The sequence below is a fragment of the Coenobita brevimanus genome, chromosome 90 (genome assembly GCF_032717465.1).
Source record: "Coenobita brevimanus isolate Jiangsu-jjx chromosome 90, ASM3271746v2, whole genome shotgun sequence".
NCBI classification, from domain to species: domain Eukaryota; kingdom Metazoa; phylum Arthropoda; class Malacostraca; order Decapoda; family Coenobitidae; genus Coenobita; species Coenobita brevimanus.
In genome coordinates, this window is record NC_137043.1 from 24,266,841 (window position 1) to 24,293,248 (window position 26,408).

General features: G+C 42.9%; 1 protein-coding gene across 1 annotated transcript in view; it reads left to right on the forward strand.

Annotated features, from left to right (window-relative positions):
- Window positions 1-26,408, forward strand: part of pav (kinesin family member pavarotti) — a 170,702-nt gene that overhangs the window by 5,940 nt on the left and 138,354 nt on the right. Inside the window, exon 4 of the mRNA XM_080281640.1 lies at window positions 2,057-2,266. Within this exon, the coding sequence (XP_080137766.1) occupies window positions 2,057-2,266 (210 nt within the window). The remainder of the gene's footprint in view (window positions 1-2,056; window positions 2,267-26,408) is intronic.

Consider the following 26,408-nt stretch of genomic DNA (forward strand, 5'->3'; position numbering starts at 1 on the left):
TAAGAAGAACCTCTCCAGTATTTATTGAGCATACTTAGTTCTTGTATATACCATACAACACGTTGTGATATGGTATTAGGATATCAGTTTTATAGTGGAAAGCACTTCACGTAGTCTTTTCTGCATTAGTTGTACAGTATAGACAGCTGTAATTTAAAACTTGATTGGAAATAGTTTTGGAAAGAGGCACAAAATGTGAAATTGAGTGAAAAAAAGTATGAAGATAGAAGGGATGGAACTAAAATACTAACAAATTAAAGAGAATTGGGAGGCAGATGGAAGAAATATAATACTGTATTTTGAGTAACTGGTATATGGAAATTATGAGAGCAGTGTCAGTAACTGTACTTTAGTTGGATTTGGTGTTCCAGAAAGAAAGAGTATGGCTATCTATTTATCTGTCTATTGCCAGATGCCTTAATCCTGTAAGGGGTGGCCACAAACAAATCGCCTCCATGTTGCCCTGTCCCCTGCCATTTCACTGCCCTGCTCCCAGCTCATACCCTCCTCTCTCATATACCTCTCCACTCCATCCCTCAGTCTCATCATTGGCCTCCCCCTTCACCTCGCTCACATACACTCTTCTCGTCAGTCTGTCAGTCTCCATCCTCTCCACATGGCCAAACCACCACATTGTGTTTCTCCTAACGCTTCCTATCAATATGAAGAGGTCAAAGAATGGGAAGGCAGCAATTGTTCTTGAATTATTAGTACTGTATTTGAAAAGATGATAAAATAATGTAAAGAGAGAATGAAATTATACAAGATATTGTGGGAAATATTCTAATCTTAAATATGTGGAGCTCAGTGGAATGGAAAAAGGCTGCTTGTGCATTTGTCCAAACATGAAGGTGTCCAAAATGAGTGAAAAATAAATATTGTGGAATTGCTTTAAGTCTGCCAGTTGTTGTAAGAGAGAATGTAAAGAAAATATGAGTGATGAACAGGATGTTTTTAGGAGTAGTAGGAGGTGCTGAACATCTGTAGATGAATTGTATGTTTGCAGGTAGTTAGATAGTGGAAAAATCATATGCATTGCCAGTTATTATTGTATCTATCTATGTACAGTTAGATACTCTAATCCTAGGTGGGGTAACAGCAAATGAATTGCCTCCATGTCACTTTGTTCTGTGTCATCAGTCTGCCCTTTCTGTAACTCACAGTTCTTTCAGTAATATACCTTTTCACCCCATCCCTCCATCTTATCCTCAGACTTCAACTTCCCTTCCTCTGTCAACCTCACACACATGTGCTTTCCTGCACACCACTCATTTTCCATTCCCTCTACGTGGCCAGGCCATCTCAGGGTACTTCCAATACTTTCCAGCACATCCACATCGACACCACAATGTTCCTTCACATTCTTATTTGTCTGTCTGTCTCCCTTTGTAACTGAATATGCTGCTCTTATCTCATTTTCAATTCTCATACTTATGACCTTTATCCTTCCAACAGAATTCAGGCTTCACTTCCATTCATTAGGATGGGGATCACAAAACTGTCATGCATTTACTTTTTGTTTCCATGCTTACTTCCCCATTCTTTACCAGTGCTTCAGTGAACCTGCAACTATCTTGTCTGCAGTACCCTTTCATACACTTCATCCTTTAAATCTCCATATTTTAACATCACATCATTCATTCATTCATTCATTGCCAGATGCCATGTATCCCAAACGGGGTGGCCAAGGGCTTAGAGTTAATTGTTTTACAGGGAGGGGCACTAATCCTCCACCAACCCCATTAGACACTCACATTCTCTGATTTTTTACCATTCAACCTCACTATGCACTCATGACTTCATTCTTCCCAAAAGACCATAACCTTATGCTGTACACAGTTTAGATTTAGTTTTTCTCACACTTCCAGACACATTCATCAAGACCTGGCAGCTCCCACACCACTTCACTGAGCAGTTCATTATCATCAGCAGACAGCAGTACAATACAGACAGTTTTCAAAAAGGCAGTGCCAGATATGTGTATACATACCTATAAAAAAATATCCATTGGAATATGATTGTGCTTTTAACTTTATATAATTCTTTCCTTCCACAGCTGGTACCTCCACTCAATTCATTTGCATTCCGCAACGGGAATGGGAAGGAGCAGTATTACAAGTTCCAGCAGGTTTTTGGTTTAGATGCCTCACAGAAAGATGTGTTCGACCGTGCTGCGAAACCCTTAGTGGCAGACCTCCTAATTGGCAAGAATGGACTCCTCTTTGCCTATGGGGTCACAGGGTCTGGCAAGACATACACAATGGAGGTACGTACTATGTTAACCATAAATACTTGGTATATTTACTAGGATGTTTGGTGGTAGGTGGTGGCAGTCATCATCCACTCTCTGGGTGCATTTCTGTATACTTGTTCCTCCACCTTTATCATTGTTTTTCTGTGTCTAGCTTCCTCTCATCCAATTTCTTCCATCCATCCTCGTACATTTTATTACCCTTTTTTTTCTACTTCACGTGGCTCTACACTGAGTCAGCCTATTGGTTTCCTGTAACCCAGGAAACTATTTAATATGCTTGATGGTAACAGCATAATTAGATAATGTGGAGCTTGCAGTGGTGCCTGTAGGGTAACTACACCTTGGTCCCAATTAACACGCCTATATAGTGGATGTGCGAGCGTGCACTAGATGATATCGCACTAATTGATACACATAACTTATGGAGGAAAATTCATTTGGTGGATGAGTGACTCCAACTTTAGGGGTTAAACAGCGATAATTACCGTTGACTATATAATATTATACGTACATACAGTACCGTACATGCACGAGTGCACACATACCCTCGATGAGCTGGTCAAAACCGGTTTGCTGCCTCTCTCTCTCTCTCTCGTAAATATTACGAAGTAATATGCACCCAAATCGCACTAAAATCATACAAGACTGGCTGAAAATGTTATTTTATATTGTACTGTGAATTACTGTGATAAATACAAGTGATTTAGTGATGTTTTTGCTATAATAAGAGAGGTCATATATAAGCAATAGCTAGTGAACCTTTTTGCAGTTGCAAACTGTGCAGCTGTGCTATGAAATGACTCAAGACATTGTATCAATAAGCTTTATAAAAGTAAGTGAAGTTTTGTAAAGTTTAATGATTTTCCTCTCATCGCTACTGTTTCACTAAAGTCTAGCGTAAACACTGTGGAATATCATAATAAAAAATACGAGACGCTGGAAGTTTTTTTTTTTTTTTTTTTTTTTTTTTTTTTTACTGTATTGTAATTATTGTGATGAGGTAACGTGGCGGTAACCCTGGTTTGTATGGAAAAAACCTTGTGGTTTGGTGGAATTTTCTGCCTCACGGGGCTATCTCTTGCATCAGACAGTCAAAACACACCTTATATTCTCTCAAATCATTCTCCGGGCTTGGAGTGCATATGGACATGCAGTTTGTTGCAAATGATAGTAGAAAGATTGAAGTTTGTCTGATGAAAATATAAGCTCTTAAGGTTAAGGATAAGTGGGATAAAACATGAATTGAAAACACACCATTTTTTTCCTGTTTCTCTGCACTGAGCACATTCAGTAGGTTGTCGTCATGGCCGCCGCAGCCGAAGGGTTAAGGCATCTAAAACAGCCAAGATTCAGCTGGTCAGCATCATGGAGAGCACTCCTGGTGTTTCTGACCGGTGTAACCTCCTCTTGTCTTGCCTCCTGTAATGCATCCTCGATAGATGCTTCAGTAATCACATCTTTTGCTGTGGTGGTTTCACCAGCGTTGTTAATTTCAGACGTTGTGGATATGAAGAGACAGCTTGCTTTGTTTGGGAATCGTGCTATTTGATTATGCACTAATTGGGACCTAGGTGTAGTAAAATGGACACGCAGACTGCTGTAACTTTATTGAAGGTTTTTCAACCTGCAAATTTTATACAAACACTAATTAGTATTTCATTAATACTGTACATCAAACCAAATAACTTATCCCTCCAAACAATATGGCATATAAAGTGGATGGCAACAATTTTAGGTGCTTCAATTAAAATACATTTCATTAAGCAATACAGTATTTCTATTATTGGCATATTAGTTCAAGAAATACACTCGGAATTAAAACAAACAATATTAAATCTATTGCTCGACAAAATAACTACAACTTGACCCAACAAGTCAGCATTAATTGTTTAATATCAATACACAGCCTTATTGCTATAAATCCCTACAACCAAACATCAAAACATGAACTTACAGGGTACCTCCTGCCACTGGAGGCCTCTTGAATCTCTCACCTACTAATACAGTCCTAGTGGAATATACTGTACAGGCAGTTAATGATATTACTGAATTCACATACTTAATTTACCCATACCATATGTCAGCAAATTAACCTCTGCATTGGAAAAGGAAATATCCCCAGTCCAGTCTTTTAATCTTCACAAGCTATTAACTTATAATTAAATACAAGGATACCTCATGATTCTACAAGCTGTCCATAACATCCATGAACAACTGGACTCAACCACAAATTGCAGTAACGTATAGGGTCGCGGGTCTTCCATTGGGTACGGCTGTCACATAACTACTACTACCCAGCTGATGCAGCCACCAGGCAACCTCCCTAGATTACATTTCTTAATCTTCAACCCACCAGCCTGAACCAGTATAGAGAGGTGGCTTGCAGTCCTGTTGGACCCAGGTTCAAATCCCCGCAATGGCAGGGAACAATTTTAGGATTTGAATTTCCTAAAGCAGACTTTACAGATTTACTGTACTGTCTGGCCCTGTTATGTGATAGGGTTGCTTCAAGCAAAGACCTGTTGCATAACGAAATATCACAACGAGGTCAGTATAACCTGAGTTCAATGGGGTTAGGGCAGGCAATCTCTATTGCAACGCCTAAAATTACCCAAAAACTTCTGCCACTTACCTGGAGTTTCTCCTATGCCAGTACGAGTTGTCACAAGGGTCTCCCCTCCCCCTCACTCCCCACCCTGAGACTAGGAACAGTCAGAAGGCCTGGACAATCATTCCCAACAAAAAGATACATTATCTATCTATCTATAGCCCGACATCCTAATCCCGCAAAGGGTGGCCGCAGACAAAATGCCTCCAAGTCGCTGTCACCCACCATTTGACTACCCTCCCCCCAACTCAGTCCCCCCCCCTCCCACATATACCTCTCAACTCCATCCCTCCACCTCATCCTCGGTCTACCCCTCCCTCTCCTTCCCTCCACCTCACCTACATACACCCTCTTAGTCAGTCTTTCATTCTCCATTCTCTCCACATGTCCAAACCACCTCAGTGTATTTCTCCTAATCTTCTCAACCACATCCACCCCATGACGTTCCTTCACTTTTTCATTTGTCAACCTATCCCTCCATGTCACTCCACATGCTCCTCTCAAGTAACTCATTTCCACTGCTGTCACTCTTGACTTGTTCTCCTCTTGCAAGGTCCACGCCTCGCTTCCATACGTCAGGGTAGGGATCACAATACTATCATGCAGTGACTTCTTAAATTCCATACTCACCTTCCTATTTCTCATCACTGCTTTCATTGGACCAACAACCTTCCTTCCCTGCTGTACCCTTTCACGCACTTCATCCCCCAAAGTTCCATCCTTACTCATCACACTACCCAAGTACTTGAATGCAATCACATTCTCCATATCCTCACCATCCAACCTCACTGTACATTCTCTGACTTCATTCCTCTCAAACACCATATTTTTACTTTTGTTTTCATTAACTTTCAGCATCCTCCTCCTACACACTGTCCCAAATTCATTCACCAAACCTTGCAACTCCCATTCATCTTCACTCAACAATACTGTATCATCAGCAAACAGCAACACTGGAATCTTTCAAATCTCACCCTCGTTCATTAGAGCCACCCCCACATCCACTGCCCTACCTTGCACTTCCTTTACAACCCCATCCATGTATATATTAAACAGCCATGGAGACATCACACAACCCTGTTTCAGTCCCACATTGAGATCAAAGAACTCACTCAGCTCGCCATCCACTCGCACTGTAGTCCTAGCTCCTTCGTACATACTCTTCACAGCATTCAGTGATTTCCCCTCCACCCAATATATTCTTAATACCTTCCACATACCTTGCCTATCTATTCTGTCATACGCTTTCTCCAAATCCATGAAGGCAGCATACCTGTACACTTTCTTTCCTTTCTCTAAATACTTCTCCACTAAACATCTTAGAACAAATATCTGATCTACACACCCTTTTCCCTTCCTAAATCCCCCTTGTTCTTCTCCAACTAGCTCCTCTGTCATATGCCTAACCCTATCAATGAGTATTCTACCATATATTTTACCTGTCACACTAAGAAGGCAAATACCCCTATGGTTACCACATACTTCTCTCTCCCCATTTCCTTTGTATAAAGGAACAATTATACCTGATTTCCAGTCCTCTGAGACCCTTCCCTCTTCCCAAGCCAATCTACACAACTTCCATATCCACTCCACAACAATCTCACCCTCATACCTCAGCATTTCACCACACACTCCATCAATTCCTGGGGCCTTTCCCATCTTGATCTTCTTCATTGCTTCCACTACTTCCGCCCTACTGATCTCTTCCTCCCTCTTCTCATCTCTTCTTCTCCCAGCCATTCCCCAACCACTTATACTCGCATTGCTCTCACTCTCTACATTCAACAGATCCTCAAAGTGCTTCTTCCATCTCCTCAGTTTCTCTCTCTTCTCCACCAACAGTCTATTATTCCTATCTTTCACTCCCCTACTATATCCCCTTTCACACTGCCTTACTTTCTTTACCTCCTTCCAAAACAATTTCCTACTCTCCCTCCATTTCACACTCAGATTCCTCCCAAACTCTTCATCCACCTTCTTCTTACTCTCCTTCACCAGTCTCTTCACCTCCCTTCTCCTTCTCACATATACCTCTCTCTTCTCTCTCTCATCTTCTTCCGTACCTCTACTCGCTAACCATTCACTATACAGTATGCCTTCTTCTTTTGTTCCACAGCTCGTTTCACCTCATCATTCCACCATACTGTCCCTTGCACACCCTTGCATCTCCTCCTCATTCCACAAACCACCTCACACGCTGCACCTATCTCTTCCATGAATATCTTACATAGGTCTTCCATCCCTTCCGTCTGCTCTAGCTCATACGTTCCCAATCTTTCTTCCACTATACTCTTATACTCTGCCATTTTCTCACTATCTTGCAAATTCTCCACTCTTCTCACAGGAGCTGTTTCCTCCTGTCTTCCCCTTTGTCTCCTTAACCATTTTCTTTGCAGCTTTATCTTGGCCATCACTAAGTGATGGTCCGAGACTCCATTCCCCCACCCTCTCCACACTCTTGCATCCAACATTTGTCTTCTCATTCGCTCATCCACACACACGTAGTCTATCATTGCCTTTCGTTCAACAAGTTCACCATCCATCCTCCTCATTACTCTCCATGTATCCCGGTGGATCATCTTATGTCGAATGTAGGTGTTGGCTATTGTCAACCCCTTACCAGCACAGATGTCCACCAAAGCTCTACCATTCCCATCTACTTCAGCTGGCACACCCCACTGACCAACCACGCCATCCACTCGTACATTCCCAACTTTGCCATTCATGTCTCCAGTCAAAAGCACTCTCTCGTTCCTCTCAAATTTGTCCATACATGCTTCTACTCTCGCCCAAAACTCATCTTTCACTCTTGCCACTCGATCCTCTGTCGGAGCATACACACATACAATCGGCCACGCTTGTCTACCTACTTTCATCCTCACCCATACAATCCTTGCACCCACTGTTCCATACTCTCTTTTATTCTCCTTCCACTTCTTGCTTATCATCAGACATACTCCCTCTCTTGCCCTCTCATTCTCATTAACTCCCGCACATATACCTAAACCATAATCCCATTCTCTCACCCTTTCACCTTTCCATTTAGTTTCAGTCAGTCCACATATATCCACTTTTGCATCCTCAAGCACCTGAACAGTCTCTCTCTCTTTCTCTTCATCATTCACTCCTCTCACATACCATGTCCTTAGCCTCAGAATGTCATTTGTCCGTTCCTTAGTCGTCAACTTATGGTCCGTCCGGGTCCGAGGCGCTTTATTCGCTTGTTTAGTTAGTTCTTTTTACATGATGGGGCATTAACCCACTACCAGACTTTACAGATCTGCTGTACTGTCTGGCATATTATGTGATAGGGTTGCTTCAAGCGAAGACCTGTTGCATAACGAAATAGGATTAAGGTCATTATCACATCACTTAATATTGCTCACTGCACAATTTGTTAAGATTTGCACTGCTACTGTATTTGGTGATAGTGTTTCAATGGCCTGTCACACACAAAATACCGTAACTTAAAAGAGAAGACTGACAATCACAGTGGTTGTAAGCCCTGAATGGCAGTCTTGGCTCAGTCAGCCAAGTAGAGGCCCATTGTGGGGATGATGGTTAAATAGGGTTGACAAGATTTCCAAGTCACAGGTTTCAGTATTTCAGATACAAAATATATCACTTAATATCACACACTGCACTATTTGTTAAGCACTTGTGCTGTTATTTGGTGGTAACGATGGTGTTTCAGTGGCCTCTCATTCACAAAATAGAATGAAGGGCAACAGTCACAGCCAATGTAAACACTGGGCAGCCATTTCAGCCTGTGTGCACCATGTGTCTGCACGAGATTCTTGGAGGTGGCCGTCGAAAGTATTGTGGTAGTGAAATTGCAATTACTTTTTTAACATACCAAGACAGGGTATAACTTCTGAATTATTGTTGTAGCAAAGCTGTACTGTACCAGAAAACCTACCGACATGTAAAAGTAAACAGGCTGTGAAGCCTGTGCTCAGGATGAACACAGAAATAAAAAAATGAATTAAATAAAAAGGTAAAAACAAACTAGAATATAAAACTACATCTAATACAACACCACTTATGACAGAAAACAGTAATCACAGTAATATAGACAGAGGAAACATACGGTATGAATGATACATTAAAATGTATCCCTCACACCATTTAATATCTTTATGAACTATAAATGTACAGTGAGGCTGGAAGAGGAGGAAGTAAAATGTGAGTGCGTTTAAGTACTTGGGTAGTGTGATGAGTAAGATTTTTTATTTTCTTTTAATGTGAGGAAGAAGGAACCAGAGGCCATGAGCCCACAATAATAGTTCCCTCCAAGAGAAAAACAAAATACAAGAGAGAGCCAAATTCAAGATCCGATCATTTTGAGATGCCTGGACACACTGCGTTTGAAAGACTGGAGATCATAGGAAGCAGGAAATATAGACAGAGTGAGACAGTTCCAGAGTTGACCTGTTGCATGAATGAAGGACTGGGAGTAACGGTTAACGCTTGCATTAGAAAGTTGGAATTTAAAAGGTGAAGTGCTGGAAAAGGTACAACAGGGAAGAAAGGTTGCTGGTTCTTTGAGAGCAGTGATAAAGAACAGGGAAGTGAGCATGGAAGTAAAAAAGTCATTGCATGACAGTATTGTGATACCAACTGTAACATTTGGAAGTGAAGCTTGGGCCTTGTTGGAAGGACACAAATCAAGAGTGAGAGCAATGGAAATGAGTTGAGAGGAGCATGTGGAGTTACAAGGAGAAACAGACTGACAAATAAGGAAGTGAAGAAGCACAGTGGTGTGGATGTGCATGTTATAGACAGAGTTAGGAGAAATACATTGAGAGGTCTGGCCATGTTGAGAAGATGGAGATCGAGAGACTAATTAGGAGAGTGTGTGCGAGTGAGGTGGAAGGGGGAGGGGGAGGCCAAGGATGAGTTGGAGGGATGGAGGTGAGAGGTATATGAGGTGGGTGGGGGGGGTGAACTGGGAGCAAGGCAGTGAAGTGGCATTGGACAGGGTGACTTGGAGGCAGTTTATTTGTGGCCACGCCGTATGGGAGTGAGGCGTCTGGCAATAGATAGAACTATAAATATCATCACTGATGCTGCAGTGTCCCTTATAACTGGGTGGAGTGATGCAAATATGGGAACCATACTCCCTAACCCCATTCACTTAGGGAGTATGGTTCCCATATTTGCATCACTCCACCCAGTTATAACGGACACTGCAGCATCAATGATGATATTTATAGTTCTATAAATATCATCACTGATGCTGCAGTGTCCCTTATAACTGGGTGGACCTGGAGCTGTGGCATCTTCGTCGTGGGTCTACCCCCCAGAGGCTGTCGAAGAGAAGAGGAGGACAGCATGGGGGCCAAACCACCGCAAACCCCCCCGGCCCCTCGCGGGGCTCAAGTACCTGAGAGTGGCTTTGGTCGCCCAGGCAAGTACCACATCTCCCAACACAACACACACAACAACACCATTTTTTCTACACCGAGAAATGACTCCCCGGCTGTCATTTCTTGACGACTTCTTCTAGCTGGGGACATTGAGAGCAATCCAGGACCCACCACCAAATACATATGTCCAAAATGCTCAAAACCTATCATGTTGAGCCGACAGACAAAGGGTTCAGTTCAGTACAACTCCTGCAAGAACTGGACCCATTACACCTGCACAACACTGGCATCCAGAAAACATTACACAAACACCTGGACCTGCTCCATATGCTCCTTCCCCCCACCCATCAACCCTTCTTCCAATCCTACTCCTACTTCCTTCACACCTCCACAGCCAAACCCACCGACCCTTCCCACACTATCCAGTCCCCCGACTCCTCCCATTCCAACCCATCCTAATCCACCTAAACCCTTACCTCCATCACAACCTCCTCCTACCCCTTCCCCTCCACCCACACCACTTCCCCCCCTTGCTGCAGCAGCCAACACACATCGCACACACAACATAAACATCCTGCAGTTAAACATAGATGGCATAAACACCAAAATACATGAACTCACACAATTCATCAAACAACAGAACCTACGCATTGCCATCTTGCAAGAAACAAAACTACACAGAGCACAGAAAACACCGACATTTCATAACTTCACCCCCGTTCGACAAGACCGGGCCGATGGTGGTGGCGGTGGACTCATCACCCTGGTACACAAATCCATCAACTTTGCAGACACCAGTGCACACACACAGTCACTTCTTCCCCCACATGACACCACAACAGAAATACAATCAATTAAAATATGCACTGGTAACAAATCACACATAACAGTTGTCCCCCACAGTACCACACAATTACTCTCCGCAGATACACCACATCACTAACATACCCAATATCATCCTGGGTGGTGATTTCAACGCCAAGTCGTCGGCCTGGCATGTCAACAACCCTGACACAGACAGAGGGCTGGTACTGCAATCCCAGATAGGTCATCTTTTCATATTAAACAGTCTAAACCAACATACCCATATCCCACACCAAGCCCTCTTCCTCCCATCATCTCCAGACATCACCTTCTGCTCCCCAAACCTCGCCCCCACTACATCATGGAGAGTGGTTAAAACCCTAGGTTCTGATCACCTCCCAATCATCATCACTGCCAAAACGAGAATCACCCCAGCTGGCCACAAACACATATACACTAATTATAAGAGAGCCAACTGGGAGGCCTTTGTAACTGAAACAGAACAACATTTCGAAACACTAAATAGTACACCCATCACAAACATCAACACTGCTGTGCACACTTTCAGTACAATTGCACAAAACGCAGACAAAAGACACATCCCTAGAGGCAACAGAAAAAGACACAACCCCAACTTCACACCAGAAATTCAAGGCCTCATCAGACAATGGGACACACTGCAACACTCCCCAACACCCCATACACAAGACACCATACAGCAAATACAAGAACTCAACACTCAGATAAACAATAAAATATCAGAACAGCAAACACTAAACTGGAAAAATTACCTCCAAACACTTGACCACAAAACAAACATCAGCAAACTCTACAAAACACTAAACAGCATCATACTTTCCAACAGCAACACCACACAATCACATGCTGCCATCACAACAACAGACACCATACCCTCAAACAAACAACAAGCAAACACTCTCATCAATCACTTTTCACAAGTCAGCCATCTAAACCCCCATCCCGAAGATCGACGTGTCATCAGACGTAAGAGACAGTTCCCCACAGACCTAGACTACGCACCTTTCACTTACAACCGGACGAAGCACATCATTAACAGCCTCAAGCACTCATCTGCCTCTGGACCAGACAACATAAGCAACATTCACCTTAAACACCTAGGACCACAAGGCATACAAGCACTCACCAACATATCAAACTACAGCTACTCACACAACATAATACCCAGCATCAGGAAGCATGGCATTATCATCATTATCCCTAAACCCAACAAAGACCCCACGTTACCCTCCTCACATCGCCCCATCACACTCCTCTGCACCCCCTCTAAAGTCACTGAATGACTGATACTGCAACTAGTCACACCTCACATTCCCCTAGCCCAGTCACAACATGGCTTTAGGCCACTACACTCCACAAACACCCTTCTTACAAATCTTACACAGAGAGTTTCGATGGCATAAATTCAGCTAGGCCACCACACAGAACACTCCTAGTCACACTAGACATTAGCAAAGCTTTTGATGCCATCCCCCGCCACAGCCCCACAAACAAAATACTGAACACAAACATGCGCAATAACGCAAAGAGATGGCTGGCAAACTACCTAGCAGGCAGATGTGCACACGTAACATTTGCCGGTCAGTCTTCTAACATCAGAAACTTCACAAATGGCGTCCCCCAAGGATTTGTTTTGTCCCCTACACTCTTTAATCTATACATGCACGACATACCCACACCCCACACACCACAGATACACATGGCTTCCTATGCAGATGATATAACACTTACATGTACGCACCAAAACTCAAACATAGCTGCACACATCATTCAACCTTACCTCAACACACTACAGGAATGGTTCACCACAAACAGGCTCAAAATAGCCCCAGCTAAATCTACAGTGACTCTTCTCATAAATTGGACAGCAGAACACAGTCACATCCCACACCTCACCATAAACAACACTCCCCTACCACACACCCACCCACCCAAAATCCATGGTGTAACATACAATACATCAGTGTCATTTAAACAACACATCACAAACATTAAAAATAAAATAACACCAAGACTCAATGCTTTGTTTGCCAAAACATTACCAAATATATCTGTGTAGTTTATCGTTCCCCCAATGCTTCTTCGGAACCCAGTGTATTTGATTCCATATCCTCTCAGTTGAGTAACCTTGACCTTGCCCTTGGCAATGAAATTACCATTTTGGGTGATTTTAACATACACAATGTTGAATGGTTATTGCATTCTGCCCGGACTGACGACGCTGGTCTAGAATGCGAGCTGTTTGCGGAATTGTTTAATATCACCCAGTTGGTAAAGCAACCAACCCGAATACCTGATAATCCTGACCATAATGCCCATCTCTTGGATTTATTCTTGACAAATAATCCAGATCAATACAGGATAGAGGTACTGTCACCACTTGGATCCTCTGACCACAGTCTCATCAAAGCCTCATTAGTTAACCCTCCTACACCTCCCCATTCCGAACCTGTCAGGGTGACCCGATGGCACTTTGACAGGGCAGACTGGGATGGATTTAGAAATTATCTTGCTGATGTTCCATGGCAGTCTTTCTTCTCTAGTGATCCCAACTCTACCCAGTCCCACATTTGCGACTTAATACTAGCTGGTATGGATTTATTCATACCAAGTCAACAAATCACTAAAAGATCAAACTCTCCAAAATGGTTTGATGGCAATTGTGCCAGAGCAACAGCCCAAAAGTCATTAGCATATAACTCTTCCTTAAAATCAAAAACATCTGAATCACTCTCCCAATTTAAAATTGCTAGAAATCATGCAAAAGCTGTATTAAATCTATCTAAATCAAACTTTCTTCAAAAGCAAGCATCAAAACTACTTAACAACCCTAATGACAATAGAATATTCTGGTCAACTCTTAATTCTTTCAATAATAACTTTAACAAGTCATCTTCCATTCCCCCACTAAAATCTTCAGATGGCAGATGGCAATATTACAAATGACCCATGTGGGAAAGCAGATATCTTTGCTAGTACCTTTGCAAGAAACTCTACCATAGATGATACCAGCCAGAATGTCTCAGTACTGGAACTTGATTCTCCCGAAATTGCCCCACTTAAAATACAGACAAGATACGTAAAATCCATCCTCGACAATTTACCTACCAACAAAGCTCCAGGCCCAGATGGAATTCCGCCAATTGTTTTGAAAAAGTGTTCCCCTGAACTTGCCTCTGTCCTAGCTAAATTATTCGGACTATGCATACGTACTTCTTTATTCCCAAATTCATGGAAAGAAGCCAATATCCACCCAGTTCCGAAGAAAGGAAGTTCGTCTGACCCCTCCAATTACAGACCAATAGCTGTCACATCTTCTCTTGGTAAGGTATTTGAAACTTTAATTAATAAGCATATTGTTAAACATCTTGAATCCAACAACTTAATTAGTGATAGACAATACGGTTTTTGCCACGAAAGATCCACCATTGACATACTCAATCTCTTAACTCATACCATCCATCAATCAATTGATCTTTTTGGAGAAATTCATGCAGTAGCTCTTGATATCTCTAAAGCTTTCAACAGAGTATGGCACCGTTCCCTGCTGTCCAAACTCCCTTGCTATGGACTAACGTCTTTTGTTCCTTTGATTTCTTCTTATCTTAGTGACAGGAAAATAAGAGTAAAAGTAGATGATGTATACTCGAATTTCCACTCAATTAATGCTGGCGTGCCGCAGGGATCAGTTCTGGCCCCTGCCCTATTTCTGGTTCATATTAATGATCTCTTATCTGTCACAATCCCGTTCACTCATATGCAGATGACTCAACACTACATAGTTCATTCACACTCAGGCATCCATTTACAAAGTCTAATATCTCTACCACTCAACTCAGTACAGCCGTCTCCATAAATCAAGATCTATCTACAATCAGTGAATGGGGACAAAACAACCTTGTCTCTTTTAATGCTAGTAAAACTAAATATATACAGTTTACTAATAGACAGGTATTGCCAGATTCGTACATTACCTTCAGTGCTACTAATATTTCCATCTCCAAAAGTATTGAAATTCTTGGTGTCTCACTTAACAGTGCCCTCAGCTGGACCTCTCATGTCAGATCACTTGCTAAGGCCGCCTCAAAGAAACTTGGATTATTGTACAGAGTCCGTAACTTCTTCGCTGATGAGCAGTTAGCTATAATTTATAAGAGTCATGTGCGCTGTCAGCTTGAATATTGCTCACCCTTGTGGAATGGTTGTGGAGAGGTTGCATTAACCCTTTAACCGCGGGTGTCATTCCAGAATGACGTTGCAAAAACTGGACCAAACCGCGGGTGTCATTCTCGAATGTTTGTGAATATTTTGAATACCCCGCGTTTTTTCCGTGCGCCAATTGTTTCAAGGGAGAGTAGCTATTAAGTTCTTTCACTCCAGCCGACCCCCACCTCCCTCTTCCCCCCCCTGGGGCCCCACCTCCCACCCCCTGGGCCCCCCACCCCACCCCTGACCAAGCGTGCATCAGTATCTGTCCAGCTGTGTGAGTGACAACACATGTTGATGTGGCAGTGAAGTGCAGGCAATTACAGTGCCTTTTACCTGTCTCAGTGAACACAGAGTGGGTGTTTATCGTATGTGCAGTGTTCATATAGGTTTATAGTATTATTATCAGAATGTGATTGGCATTTGGTAATGGTGTGTGAGCGAAAAATAGTGATTACAACACCGCTGATGTGGCAGTGAAGTGCAGGCAATTACAGTGCCTTTTACCTGCCTCAGTGAACACAGAGTGGGTGTTTATCGTATGTGCAGTGTTCATATATGTTTATAGTATTATTATCAGAATGAGGTTGGCATTTGGTAATGGTGTGTGAGCGAAAAATAGTGATTACAACACCGCTGATGTGGCAGTGAAGTGCAGGTAATTACAGTGCCTTTTACCTGCCTCAGTGAACACAGAGTGGGTGTTTATCGTATGTGCAGTGTTCATATATGTTTATAGTATTATTATCAGAATGAGGTTGGCATTTGGTAATGGTGTATGAGCGAAGGTAATGATGTGTGAGCGAAAAATAGTGATTTTACACCCCTCACTTCTAACGGCACTGCCCGTCCTGTGAAAGTCAATAAAGTCATGAAACCTACATCAATGGAAAGCTGAAGGTTAGTACTTTCTAATGGTACCTTATTTTTTTTCTCTAGCTTTATTCTGTGCAGAGTTATTAAGGTTTAAAGGTTTGTTTACATTTGGCTGAAACCCCCGCGGGAGAGGACAGTCAGACCAAAACAATACCCGCGGTTGAAGGGTTAAGACAACTAGACAAAATTCAGAATAAAGCTGTTAGAATCATTAACAACCCTGCCATTACATATAAACTACCTCCCCTGCAAGTAAGAAGGAATGTTGCCTCCCTTGCATTATTTTACAGAAATTTTTTTTGGCAAATGCTCAGACGAAGTTGCGTCCATGGTGCCGCCTCTCCATGCCTTCCCTCGTGCTACACGGGCATCTGGTAGCGTTCATGACTGGATTGTCACTCAACCATATTGCAGAACTTCTGCCTATCAGAATTCTTTCATTCCCCGAACTGCGTCTCTCTGGAACTCGCTTCCCCAGAGTTGTTTTCCTCCAAATTTCAACCCACAACTGTTCAAGTCTAACTGTTACAGATATTTTATGAACAGAGGACACCAGTAATCTGGTGTATGGACTATTTTTTTTTTTATCCATTTGTTTTTCCTTCCTCCGTTCTGTTATTTAAGAAAAAAAAAAAAAAAAAAAAAAAAAACTTGCCCATACAACATTCGGACACAACAAAGAAACCACCACCACAGTATACAAACAATACATACGTTCAGTGATGAATTATGCAAGCCCTGCCTGGGCTTCTAACCTGACCAAAACACACTACAACACTCTACAGACCATACAGAACAAGGCCCTAAAAATAATCACAGGCTGCACAGCTACTACACCCACGGACCACCTACATCAAGAAACCAAAGTCTCAAAGTCAAGGATCACCTAGACATGAGAGGCACCCAGTTTCTTGCTGCAGCCTCCACAAACCCACAACATCCACTACAGTACATGGCAGCACATCCACCCACACCAAGGAACATCAAAACAACACCCAGCACACGATACCATACACAAATACTGTCATCTCTTCCCCCTCGCCCACCTCAGACCAGCTTCCAGAAGCATATCCACACTCAGATCACTCTCTGCTCCATTCAGTCACTTAAAGACAACACACAGCTGCATGCATGGCCTCCTGACATCCACCCTTCTGAATCCTATCTTCCTCGTGAGGACAGGATCCACCTGGCCAGGCTGAGATGTGGGCATCATCCAGCCCACTTAAGCTACCAGAAGAGGCTGGATGACTCCGTCGCTGATGCCTATGCAGGATGCAGCACAGCATCCCATACTATTAAGCACATTATGGAAGACTGCATTGCTCACAATCACCTGTGCCCACAACACAACATACACTCTTTGAGAGCTCTGTGGGAAAGCCCGGTCTCGGCCATGGCCTTCCTAAGGGACTCGGGGCTGTTCGGCCAGACTGCCTAGGGAACTACTACTACTACTACTACTACTACTACTACTACTACTACCCCATTCACTTTATCCCATGCCTTGCTGTGCTGAGGCACTGTTTGCAGCTGGGGAACTTTATTTCACTGTACAGGATGACCCTGCAGGAGTAGTTGCTTGCCTGCAGTTGATGGGTCTGTTTGGCCAGACAGCTCAGGATTACTCAGCAACAACAACTATAGTCGCGACGCACGACTCTGAGGTTGTCATTATCGTACCCTGGCAACCTACCATTCAAAAGTGTGTCCGATTTCATGTCATATTATACACGAATCATATTATTATGCACGAATATATTATAAACGAATATTATTATACACAAATCACATGCGTCTCATATTATACACAAAATCAGACGCACTTTTGAATGGTAGGTTGCCAGAGCACGATAATAACAACCTCAGAGTCACGCGTCGCGACTATAGGATGTTTGAATTGTGTATTGTATATATATGAGTAATGTCAAGTGAGAGTATGTGAATGTGTGGAAAGCAAATTAACTCTCTGGCTGTAATTTTATTTTTTTTAAATAAGGTTCAGACAGGTTTTTAAAACTTCTCATTAAATTAAATACTTATATTTATATGCAGTTAAACAGAGGGAAGGTAATTGCAAGAACAGTTACTTATTTACATTACTGTGCTTTAAAAGAGTCTTTAATATGATAGCATATATGCAAATTTGTTAGTTACAGGTACAGTATTATGTTGTTGTCTTTGTGCATTGGAACTGATCTTGAAATTTGCATGTTACCATCAATATGGGTAATTAATTGTATATTTGCAAGGGAAGGGTGATGGATGATGAAGGTTACAGAGAGTAGCCCAGATCCAGTTCTGTCATTGCCATTCCTTGTCAGAAGTTGCACAGGTGGGAGCAAAGTGTTGAAGATGATGATGATTAAAAGTTACTGAACGGATTTATAGATGGCTGGAGTGTGTAAGAATGTAGTACTTGTTTGGCTTGTTACTTGTGTGTTTACCAAGTAGACACTTTACCAGACCCTGTTTCAGAAATATGCCACTATGTTTGCTTCTGTCGCTTAGCTCTGATGTGGGGTAGGCTATGAAAAAGTAGCCAGTGCTTAATTTCTTTTTAATTTTGACAGATAGGAAAACACCTAAAAACATATTTTAGTCATCAGATTAATCAGTTCTATTGATATGTTACAAAGTTACAATGTGGGAGCCTTTTGATTACTGTGTATGTATTATGTCATTTTTAAAACTCAGCTTTCATCAGTTTATTCATCTCTGTAAGCATAACATAGAGGCAGACATAGGCAGTTTTACTAGAACCATCCATAAAGCAAGATAACAGTGATAAAATATTTTTCATTCATTAGTATCCACAAAAGAAAATAGATATGAAGCCGCAGATTTGGCAGCACCTTTCAGTATGCAGCCCTGCCTGACGTATGACTTTTCAAAATAATACCTGGACCTGTTGGACACCTGGATAATCTGAGTAGCCTGTCTATCTATCTATCTATCTATAGCCCGACGCCCTAATCCCGCAAAGGGTGGCTTCAGACAAAATGCCTCCAAGTCGCTCTGTCACCCACCATTAGACCACCCTCCCCCCAACTCACCCCCCCTCCCTCATATACCTCTCAACTCCATCCCTCCACCTCATCCTCGGTCTACCCCTCCCTCTCCCTCCCTCCACCTCACCTACATACACCCTCTTAGTCAGTCTTTCATTCTCCATTGTCTCCACATGTCCAAACCACCTCAGTGTATTTCTCCTAATCTTCTCAACCACATCCACATCCACCCCACAACGTTCCTTCACTTCTTCATTCGTCAACCTGTCACTCCACATGCTCCTCTCAAGTAACTCATTTCCACTGCTGTCACTCTTGACTTGTTCCCCTCTTGCAAGGTCCACGCCTTGCTTCCATATGTCAGGGTAGGGATCACAATACTGTCATGCAGTGACTTCTTAACTTCCATACTCACCTCCCTATTTCTTATCACTGCTTTCAGTAAACCAACAACCTTCCTTCCCTTCTGTACCCTTTCACGCACTTCATCCCCCAAAGTTCCATTCTTACTCATCACACTACCCAAGTACTTGAATGCACTCACACTCTCCATATCCTCACCATCCAACCTCACTGTACATTCTGTGACTTCATTCCTCTCAAACACCATAACTTTACTTTTGTTTACATTAACTTTCAGCTTCCTCCTCCTACACACTGTCCCAAATTCAATCACCAAACCTTGCAACTCCCATTCATCTTCACTCAACAATACTGTATCATCAGCAAACAGCAACACTGGAATCTTCCAAATTTCACCCTCATTCATTAGAGCCACCCCCACATCCACTGCCCTACCTTGCACCTCCTTTACAACCCCATCCATGTATATATTAAACAGCCATGGAGACATCACACAACCCTGTTTCAGTCCCACATTGAGATCAAAGAACTCACTCAGCTCACCATCCACTCGCACCGTAACCCTAGCTCCTTCGTACATACTCTTCACAGCATTCAACAATTTCCCCTCCATCCCATGCCTATCTATTCTGTCATAAGCTTTCTCCAAGTCCATGAAGGCAGCATACACTTTCTTTCCCTTCTCTAGATACTTCTCCACTAAACATGTTAGAACAAATATCTGATCTGCACACCCTTTTCCCTTCCTAAATCCCCCTTGTTCTTCTCCAACTAGCTCCTCTGTCATATGCCTAACCCTATCAATGAGTATTCTACCAAATATTTTACCAGTCACACTAAGAAGGCAAATACCCCTATGGTTACCACATACTTCTCTCTCCCCTTTTTCTTTATATAAAGGAACAGTTATACCTGATTTCCAGTCCTCCGGAACCCTTCCTTCTTCCCAAGCCAATCTACACAACTTCTATATCCACTCCACAACAATGTCACCCCCATACCTCAGCATTTCACCACACACTCTATCAATTTCTGGTGCCTTTCCCAACTTGATGTTCTTCATTGCTTCCACTACTTCCGTCCTACTGATCTCTTTCTCCCTCCTCTCATCTCTTATTCTCCCAGCCATACCCCAACCACTTACACTCGCACTGCTGTCACTCTCTACATTCAACAAATCCTCAAAGTGCTCCTTCCATCTCCTCAGTTTCTCTCTCTTCTCCACCAACAATCTATTATTCCTATCTTTCACTCCCCTACTATTTCCCCTTTCACACTGCCTTACTTTCTTTACCTTGCAAAACAATTTCTTACTGTCCCTCCATTTCACACTCAGATTTCTCCCAAACTCTTCATGCACTTTCTTCTTACTCTCCTTCACCAGTCTCTTCACCTCCCTTCTATTCACATATAACTCTCTCTTCTCTCTCTCATATTCTCCCCTACCTCTACTTGCTAACCATTCACTATTTCCTTCTTTTGTTCCACAGCTCGTTTCACCTCATCATTCCACTATGCTGTCCCTTGCACACCCTTGCATTTCCTCCTCACTCCACAAACCACCTCACACACTGGGCCTATCTCCTGTAAATATCTTACATAGGTTTTCCACCCCTTCCTTCTGCTCCAGCTCATATGTTCCCAATCTTTCTTCCACTACGCTTTTATACTCTGCCATTTTCTCACTGTCTTGCAAATTCTCCACTCTTCTCACAGAAACTGTTTCCTCCTGTCTTCCCCTGCGTGTCCTCAACCATTTTCTTTGCAGCTTTACCTTGGCCATTACTAAGTGATGGTCCGAGACTCCGTTCCCCCACCCTCTCCACACTCTTGCATCCAACACTTGTCTTCTCATTCGCTCATCCACACACACGTAGTCTATCATTGCCTTTTGTTCAACAAGTTCACCATCCACCCTCCTCATTACTCTCCATGTATCCCGGTGGATCATCTTATTTCGAAAGTAGGTGTTGGCTATTGCCAACCCCTTACCAGCACAGATGTCCACCAAAGCACTACCATTCCCATCTACTTCAGCTGGCACACCTCACTGACCAACCACTCCATCCTCTCGTACATTCCCAACTTTGCCATTCCTGTCTCCAATCAAAAGCGCTCTCTCGCTTCTCTCACATTTGTCCATACATTCCTTTACTCTCGCCCAAAACTCATCTTTCACGCTTGTATACCTACTTTCATCCTCACCCATACAGTCCTTGCACCCACTGTTCCATACTCTCTTATATTCTCCTTCCACTTCTTGCTTATCATTAGACATACTCCCTCTCTTGCCCTCTCATTCTCATTAACTCCCGCACATATACCTAAACCATAATCCCATTCTCTCACCCTTTCACCTTTCCATTTAGTTTGTCAATCCACATATATCCACTCTTGCATCCTTAAGCACCTGAACAATCTCACTCTCTTTCACTTCATCATTCACACCTCTCACATTCCTGACATGACGAAATTCGTGTGTGCAGTTGTTGATTGCAAATTGGACTTGGCTCCTCTTACTCTGCTGTGGTTATAGTGTCGTACCACGCTGCCGTTTGTTATGGCTGATTCACCAACTAAGCAGTCCTTCAGTACATTATTTTCGGTGGAACAGCTCACTTCTTTATGGCATCCTGTAACACACACATCAGTAGTCCTGAAGGTAATCCCCTTTTACTAACTGTGCAGAGTTTATTCAGATATATGTGAATAGATAACACACTATTTTAGTTCCCAAGCTAAGATAGACTAAGATACAGGTACCTCTCGATTTACACTACTACAGTACTGTATTTTGTTTCAGAAGTCGTGTAATTTGAATTTCGTGTAATTTAAACATAATTTTCCCACGAGAATTCGTGTTTAGTGAAGGAGTTAGTTCTGTGAACTTTTTATAGTACAGTGTGGTAAATAAATTAGTTATACCATAATTCCATACATTTAATTACACCTGAATTAAGCACACACACTCTACAGATAGAGAGGAGGGGCACAGGCAGCTGACATTACAGTAACATGTCCAAATCAGTCTCCTGCTCTGACTGACAGTGTGAGACCTCTGGTGGCCACAAAATGAAATGCCCCATGGCTCAAATTTTGCTTTTTCTTAAATCGTGGAGAGGATGGAGGGTGAAAGACTGACGAAGAGAGTGTATGTGAGTGAGGTGGAGTGGGGAAGAGGGAGGGGGAGGCCGAGAATGAGATGGAGGGATGGGGTGGAAAGGCATATGAGAGAGGGAGGTGTGAGTTGGGAGCAGGGCAGTGAAATGGCGGGGAACAGGGCGACTTGGAGGCGATTTGTTTGTGGCCACCCCAAACGGGATTGAGGCATCTGGCAATAGATAGATAGATAGATAGTGTTATTTAAAGAAAAATGCATATTGTTAACAAAAAGATAAAATTTTTACATCGTGTTATATCATCATCATCATCCGGACCTCCTTTCCCACCCAAGGGCAGGGTGAGGAGTAGCAGTGTCCAGACAGCACAAACTTGCCCTATCCAAATAGGCCACACTTCCATTCACTCATCATTTAAGCCCCCGGAATCCTGGCTCTACCGGATACGTCAAAAACATTCACCACATTCTCCAACTTCACACAGCGTATCCGATTGAGTCAATCCGGACGCTGCCATGCTCACAAGGGGTGCCAAAATCCCTGATCACACACTTCTCCTCACAAAATTCTTCCAGCCAGCTTGATCTCTTGTCAGTTCCCTAGCCTCACAGACTTCCAAACCTCTCTTCCTCACACACTTATCCACCATATCTGTCCACCTTCTCCTTGGCCTACCTCGCCTCCTCCCTCCTTCAAATTCACACAGGTATACCTTTTTTACCACTCTATTGTTATCCATTCTTTCCACATGACCATACCATCTCAGGACACTGTTCAATTCTGGTGTCCACCGACTTCCTTACTCCACACCTTTCACGAATCACATTATTTTGTATGCTATCCACCCTCTGTACTCCACATACATTCCTCAGCACTCATCTCCACTGCTCTTACTCTTGACTTTTCATTTTCATGCCACATCACAGTCTCACACCCATGTGTTAGAGTTGGCACTAATGCTCCCTCATGTAAGCCTCTTGCAGCTGCAATACTCAAGCCTCTGTTTCTTATCAAGGCCTTCATTGCACCAGCCACTTTTCTTCCATGTGTCACTCTACTTTCAACTTCCTTTGCACATTTTCCTCTTTTCTATCACTGTACGCAAGTATTTGAACTCTCTCACCAATTCCATCTCTCTCCATTCACTGTAACATCACATTGGGAGTCACCTTCGCACTCAGTAACCATCACTTTACTCTTCTCTACATTTATTCTCAATGCACGACGCTCACAGACATCAACAAAACTCTACACTTGCCTACCAAGTTCTTGTCCGGTACTTGCATGCAGCAGCGCATCATCAGCATACAACAAATTTGAGATATTCCATCCATCACCATTTATTACCAGCGCCATCCCTCTCTCCATTACTCATGTTTCTACTTCACTCATCACCCCATCCATATATACTGTATATTAAACAATCAAGGGAGCATCACACAATCTTGTCAAATGCCACACTGATTATGAACCATCCACTTAGATGCCCATTAACCCTTACACATGCTTCGCTACCAACATAAAAACTCCTGACAGCATGTAACAGCTTACCATCTACACCATACGTGCTCAAAACTTTCCACAATCCCTCTCTGTCTACTTTGTCGTATGCTTTTTCCAGATCCATGAATGCCATAAACACCTTATGGTTCTTCTCACAAGCCATCTCCATTATCTGTCTTACTGCAAATACTTGATCCACACATCCTCTGACACTCCTAAAGCCACCCTGTTCATCACTCACTAGGACTTCTGATATCTGTCTTTCTTTCTCTATAATAATTCTTCCATATACCTTCCCTACCGCACTCAATAAACTTATGTCGCGATAATTCTTGCACTCACTTCGCTCACCTTTATTTTAGTATTGAGGCATAATCACAGCCTTTTTCCACTCTGCAGGCACAGTTTCACTCTTCCATGCCTTCTTACATATCTCCAACAAGCACTTCATTCCACTCTCTCCACTACACTTAAGCATCTCTGCATACACCTCATCAACCTCAGCTGTTTTCCCATTTTTCAGCTGTTTCACAGCGCTCTTCACCTGTGCGAGTGTCACGTCTCCTGGCACTGCATTCCTTCTCTGCACACCCCCAAAACCAATCATGTTTACAGCCGCTTTGCTCTCTCTATTCCCATTCATCAGGCTTTCAAAATATTCTTTCCATCTGGTCCTTACTTCATCTCCATGGGTTAGTAACCTACCACCTGCATCCTTCACACCATCACATTTCTTTCCGCTTTCACTTTACATTTCTGCACCTCTTTCCAGAATAACTTCCTATTTTCAGAGTAGTTCGCATTCATTTTTCTTCCCAGATCATCATTTACCTCCTTTTTCCTCTTCACTAGTCTCTTTACATGCTTCTTGCTTTTGATATACTCAGTTCTTATTTCAACTGAACCCCTATCCTGTAACCACTTTAGCCACTTCTTCCTCTTTTCCTCCACTGCTCTCTCAACCTTCTCATCCCACCATGCCATACCCTTCTATTTTGTTGATACTCCTGCCACACCACACACCACTTTAGCATTCCTAACTAAGCAATCCCTGTTTGCATTCCACTGCCTGTCCAGATCCAATTCATTCCAATTCACTGATTCTAACTCGTTCTCTGCTTTGGTCATGTAATCATCTGCCATTTCTTTGATCCACAGCTTCTCAACTTTCAGTCTTTCTCCCTGACTGCTCCTCTCTCTCCTGATCCACCTCACTCCTCTCAGCTTGATCTTGCATACCACAATCATATGATCTGACAGATCTCCACATCGTCCTCTCACAGCCCTCATATCAGCAACCATTCCCATCATTGACCTCTCTATGAGCACATGATCAATCAGGCTTCTTTGCACACGATCCCCGTTTCTTCTGTATCATGTATATTTATGTGCATCTTTGTGTTTGAAATATGAATTACAAATGCACAACCTCCTCTCCCGACACATATCCGTTAGTTGATTCCCATTATAATTTTCTCCTTGTACTCCATAACAACCCATTATGTCATCCTCAGGACCAGTGCCTACTCTTCCGTTCATATCCCCCATCACGATCACTTTATAGCTCATGGGCATTTCTCCCACTACTTCACCCAGCTCATCTCAAAACCTGTCTTTCTCTTTCTCACTCCTGTCCTTACACAGTGCATATGCTACAATCACTGCCACTTTCACCTTCTCAAACTTGAACCTGACATACATACACCTCAAGCTGACACATTTGTAGTCTCTCATTCCACTCTGCCACACCTCATTCATCAACAAAGCAACTCCTTCCTTACATCTTCCTCTCCCATCCATTCCTGAACTTACACATTTCACACCCTCCCACTCCTCCACTTCGCACCCTTTCATCTTTGTTTCACACAATGCCATCACGACATATCTCACACTCTTGAACACATTCACCACTTCCACCCTCTTGCTCTCCTCATTCGCACCTCTCACATTCCACATGGCCATGTGAGTCTGCCCATTTGGTTGGGGGCCTGGGCAGGTATTGGGCCCTCCGAGGTTCTCTGAAATGACTGCCATGATTAAATGATTTTGGATAGGGGAATCTGGGGGACACTTAATCCTGCCAGAAACCCTGGTTATATGGTTACCACCCAGCGTAGTAAATGGTTTCATGGGTACAGGAAACTATTTGGCTTGTCACTCAGTGTAGAGCTCATATGGCATCACTCTACATTGAGTGAGTGGATGATGGGCACCCCTACCTACCACAAACATGTAATTTAAATTCGTGTAAATCGA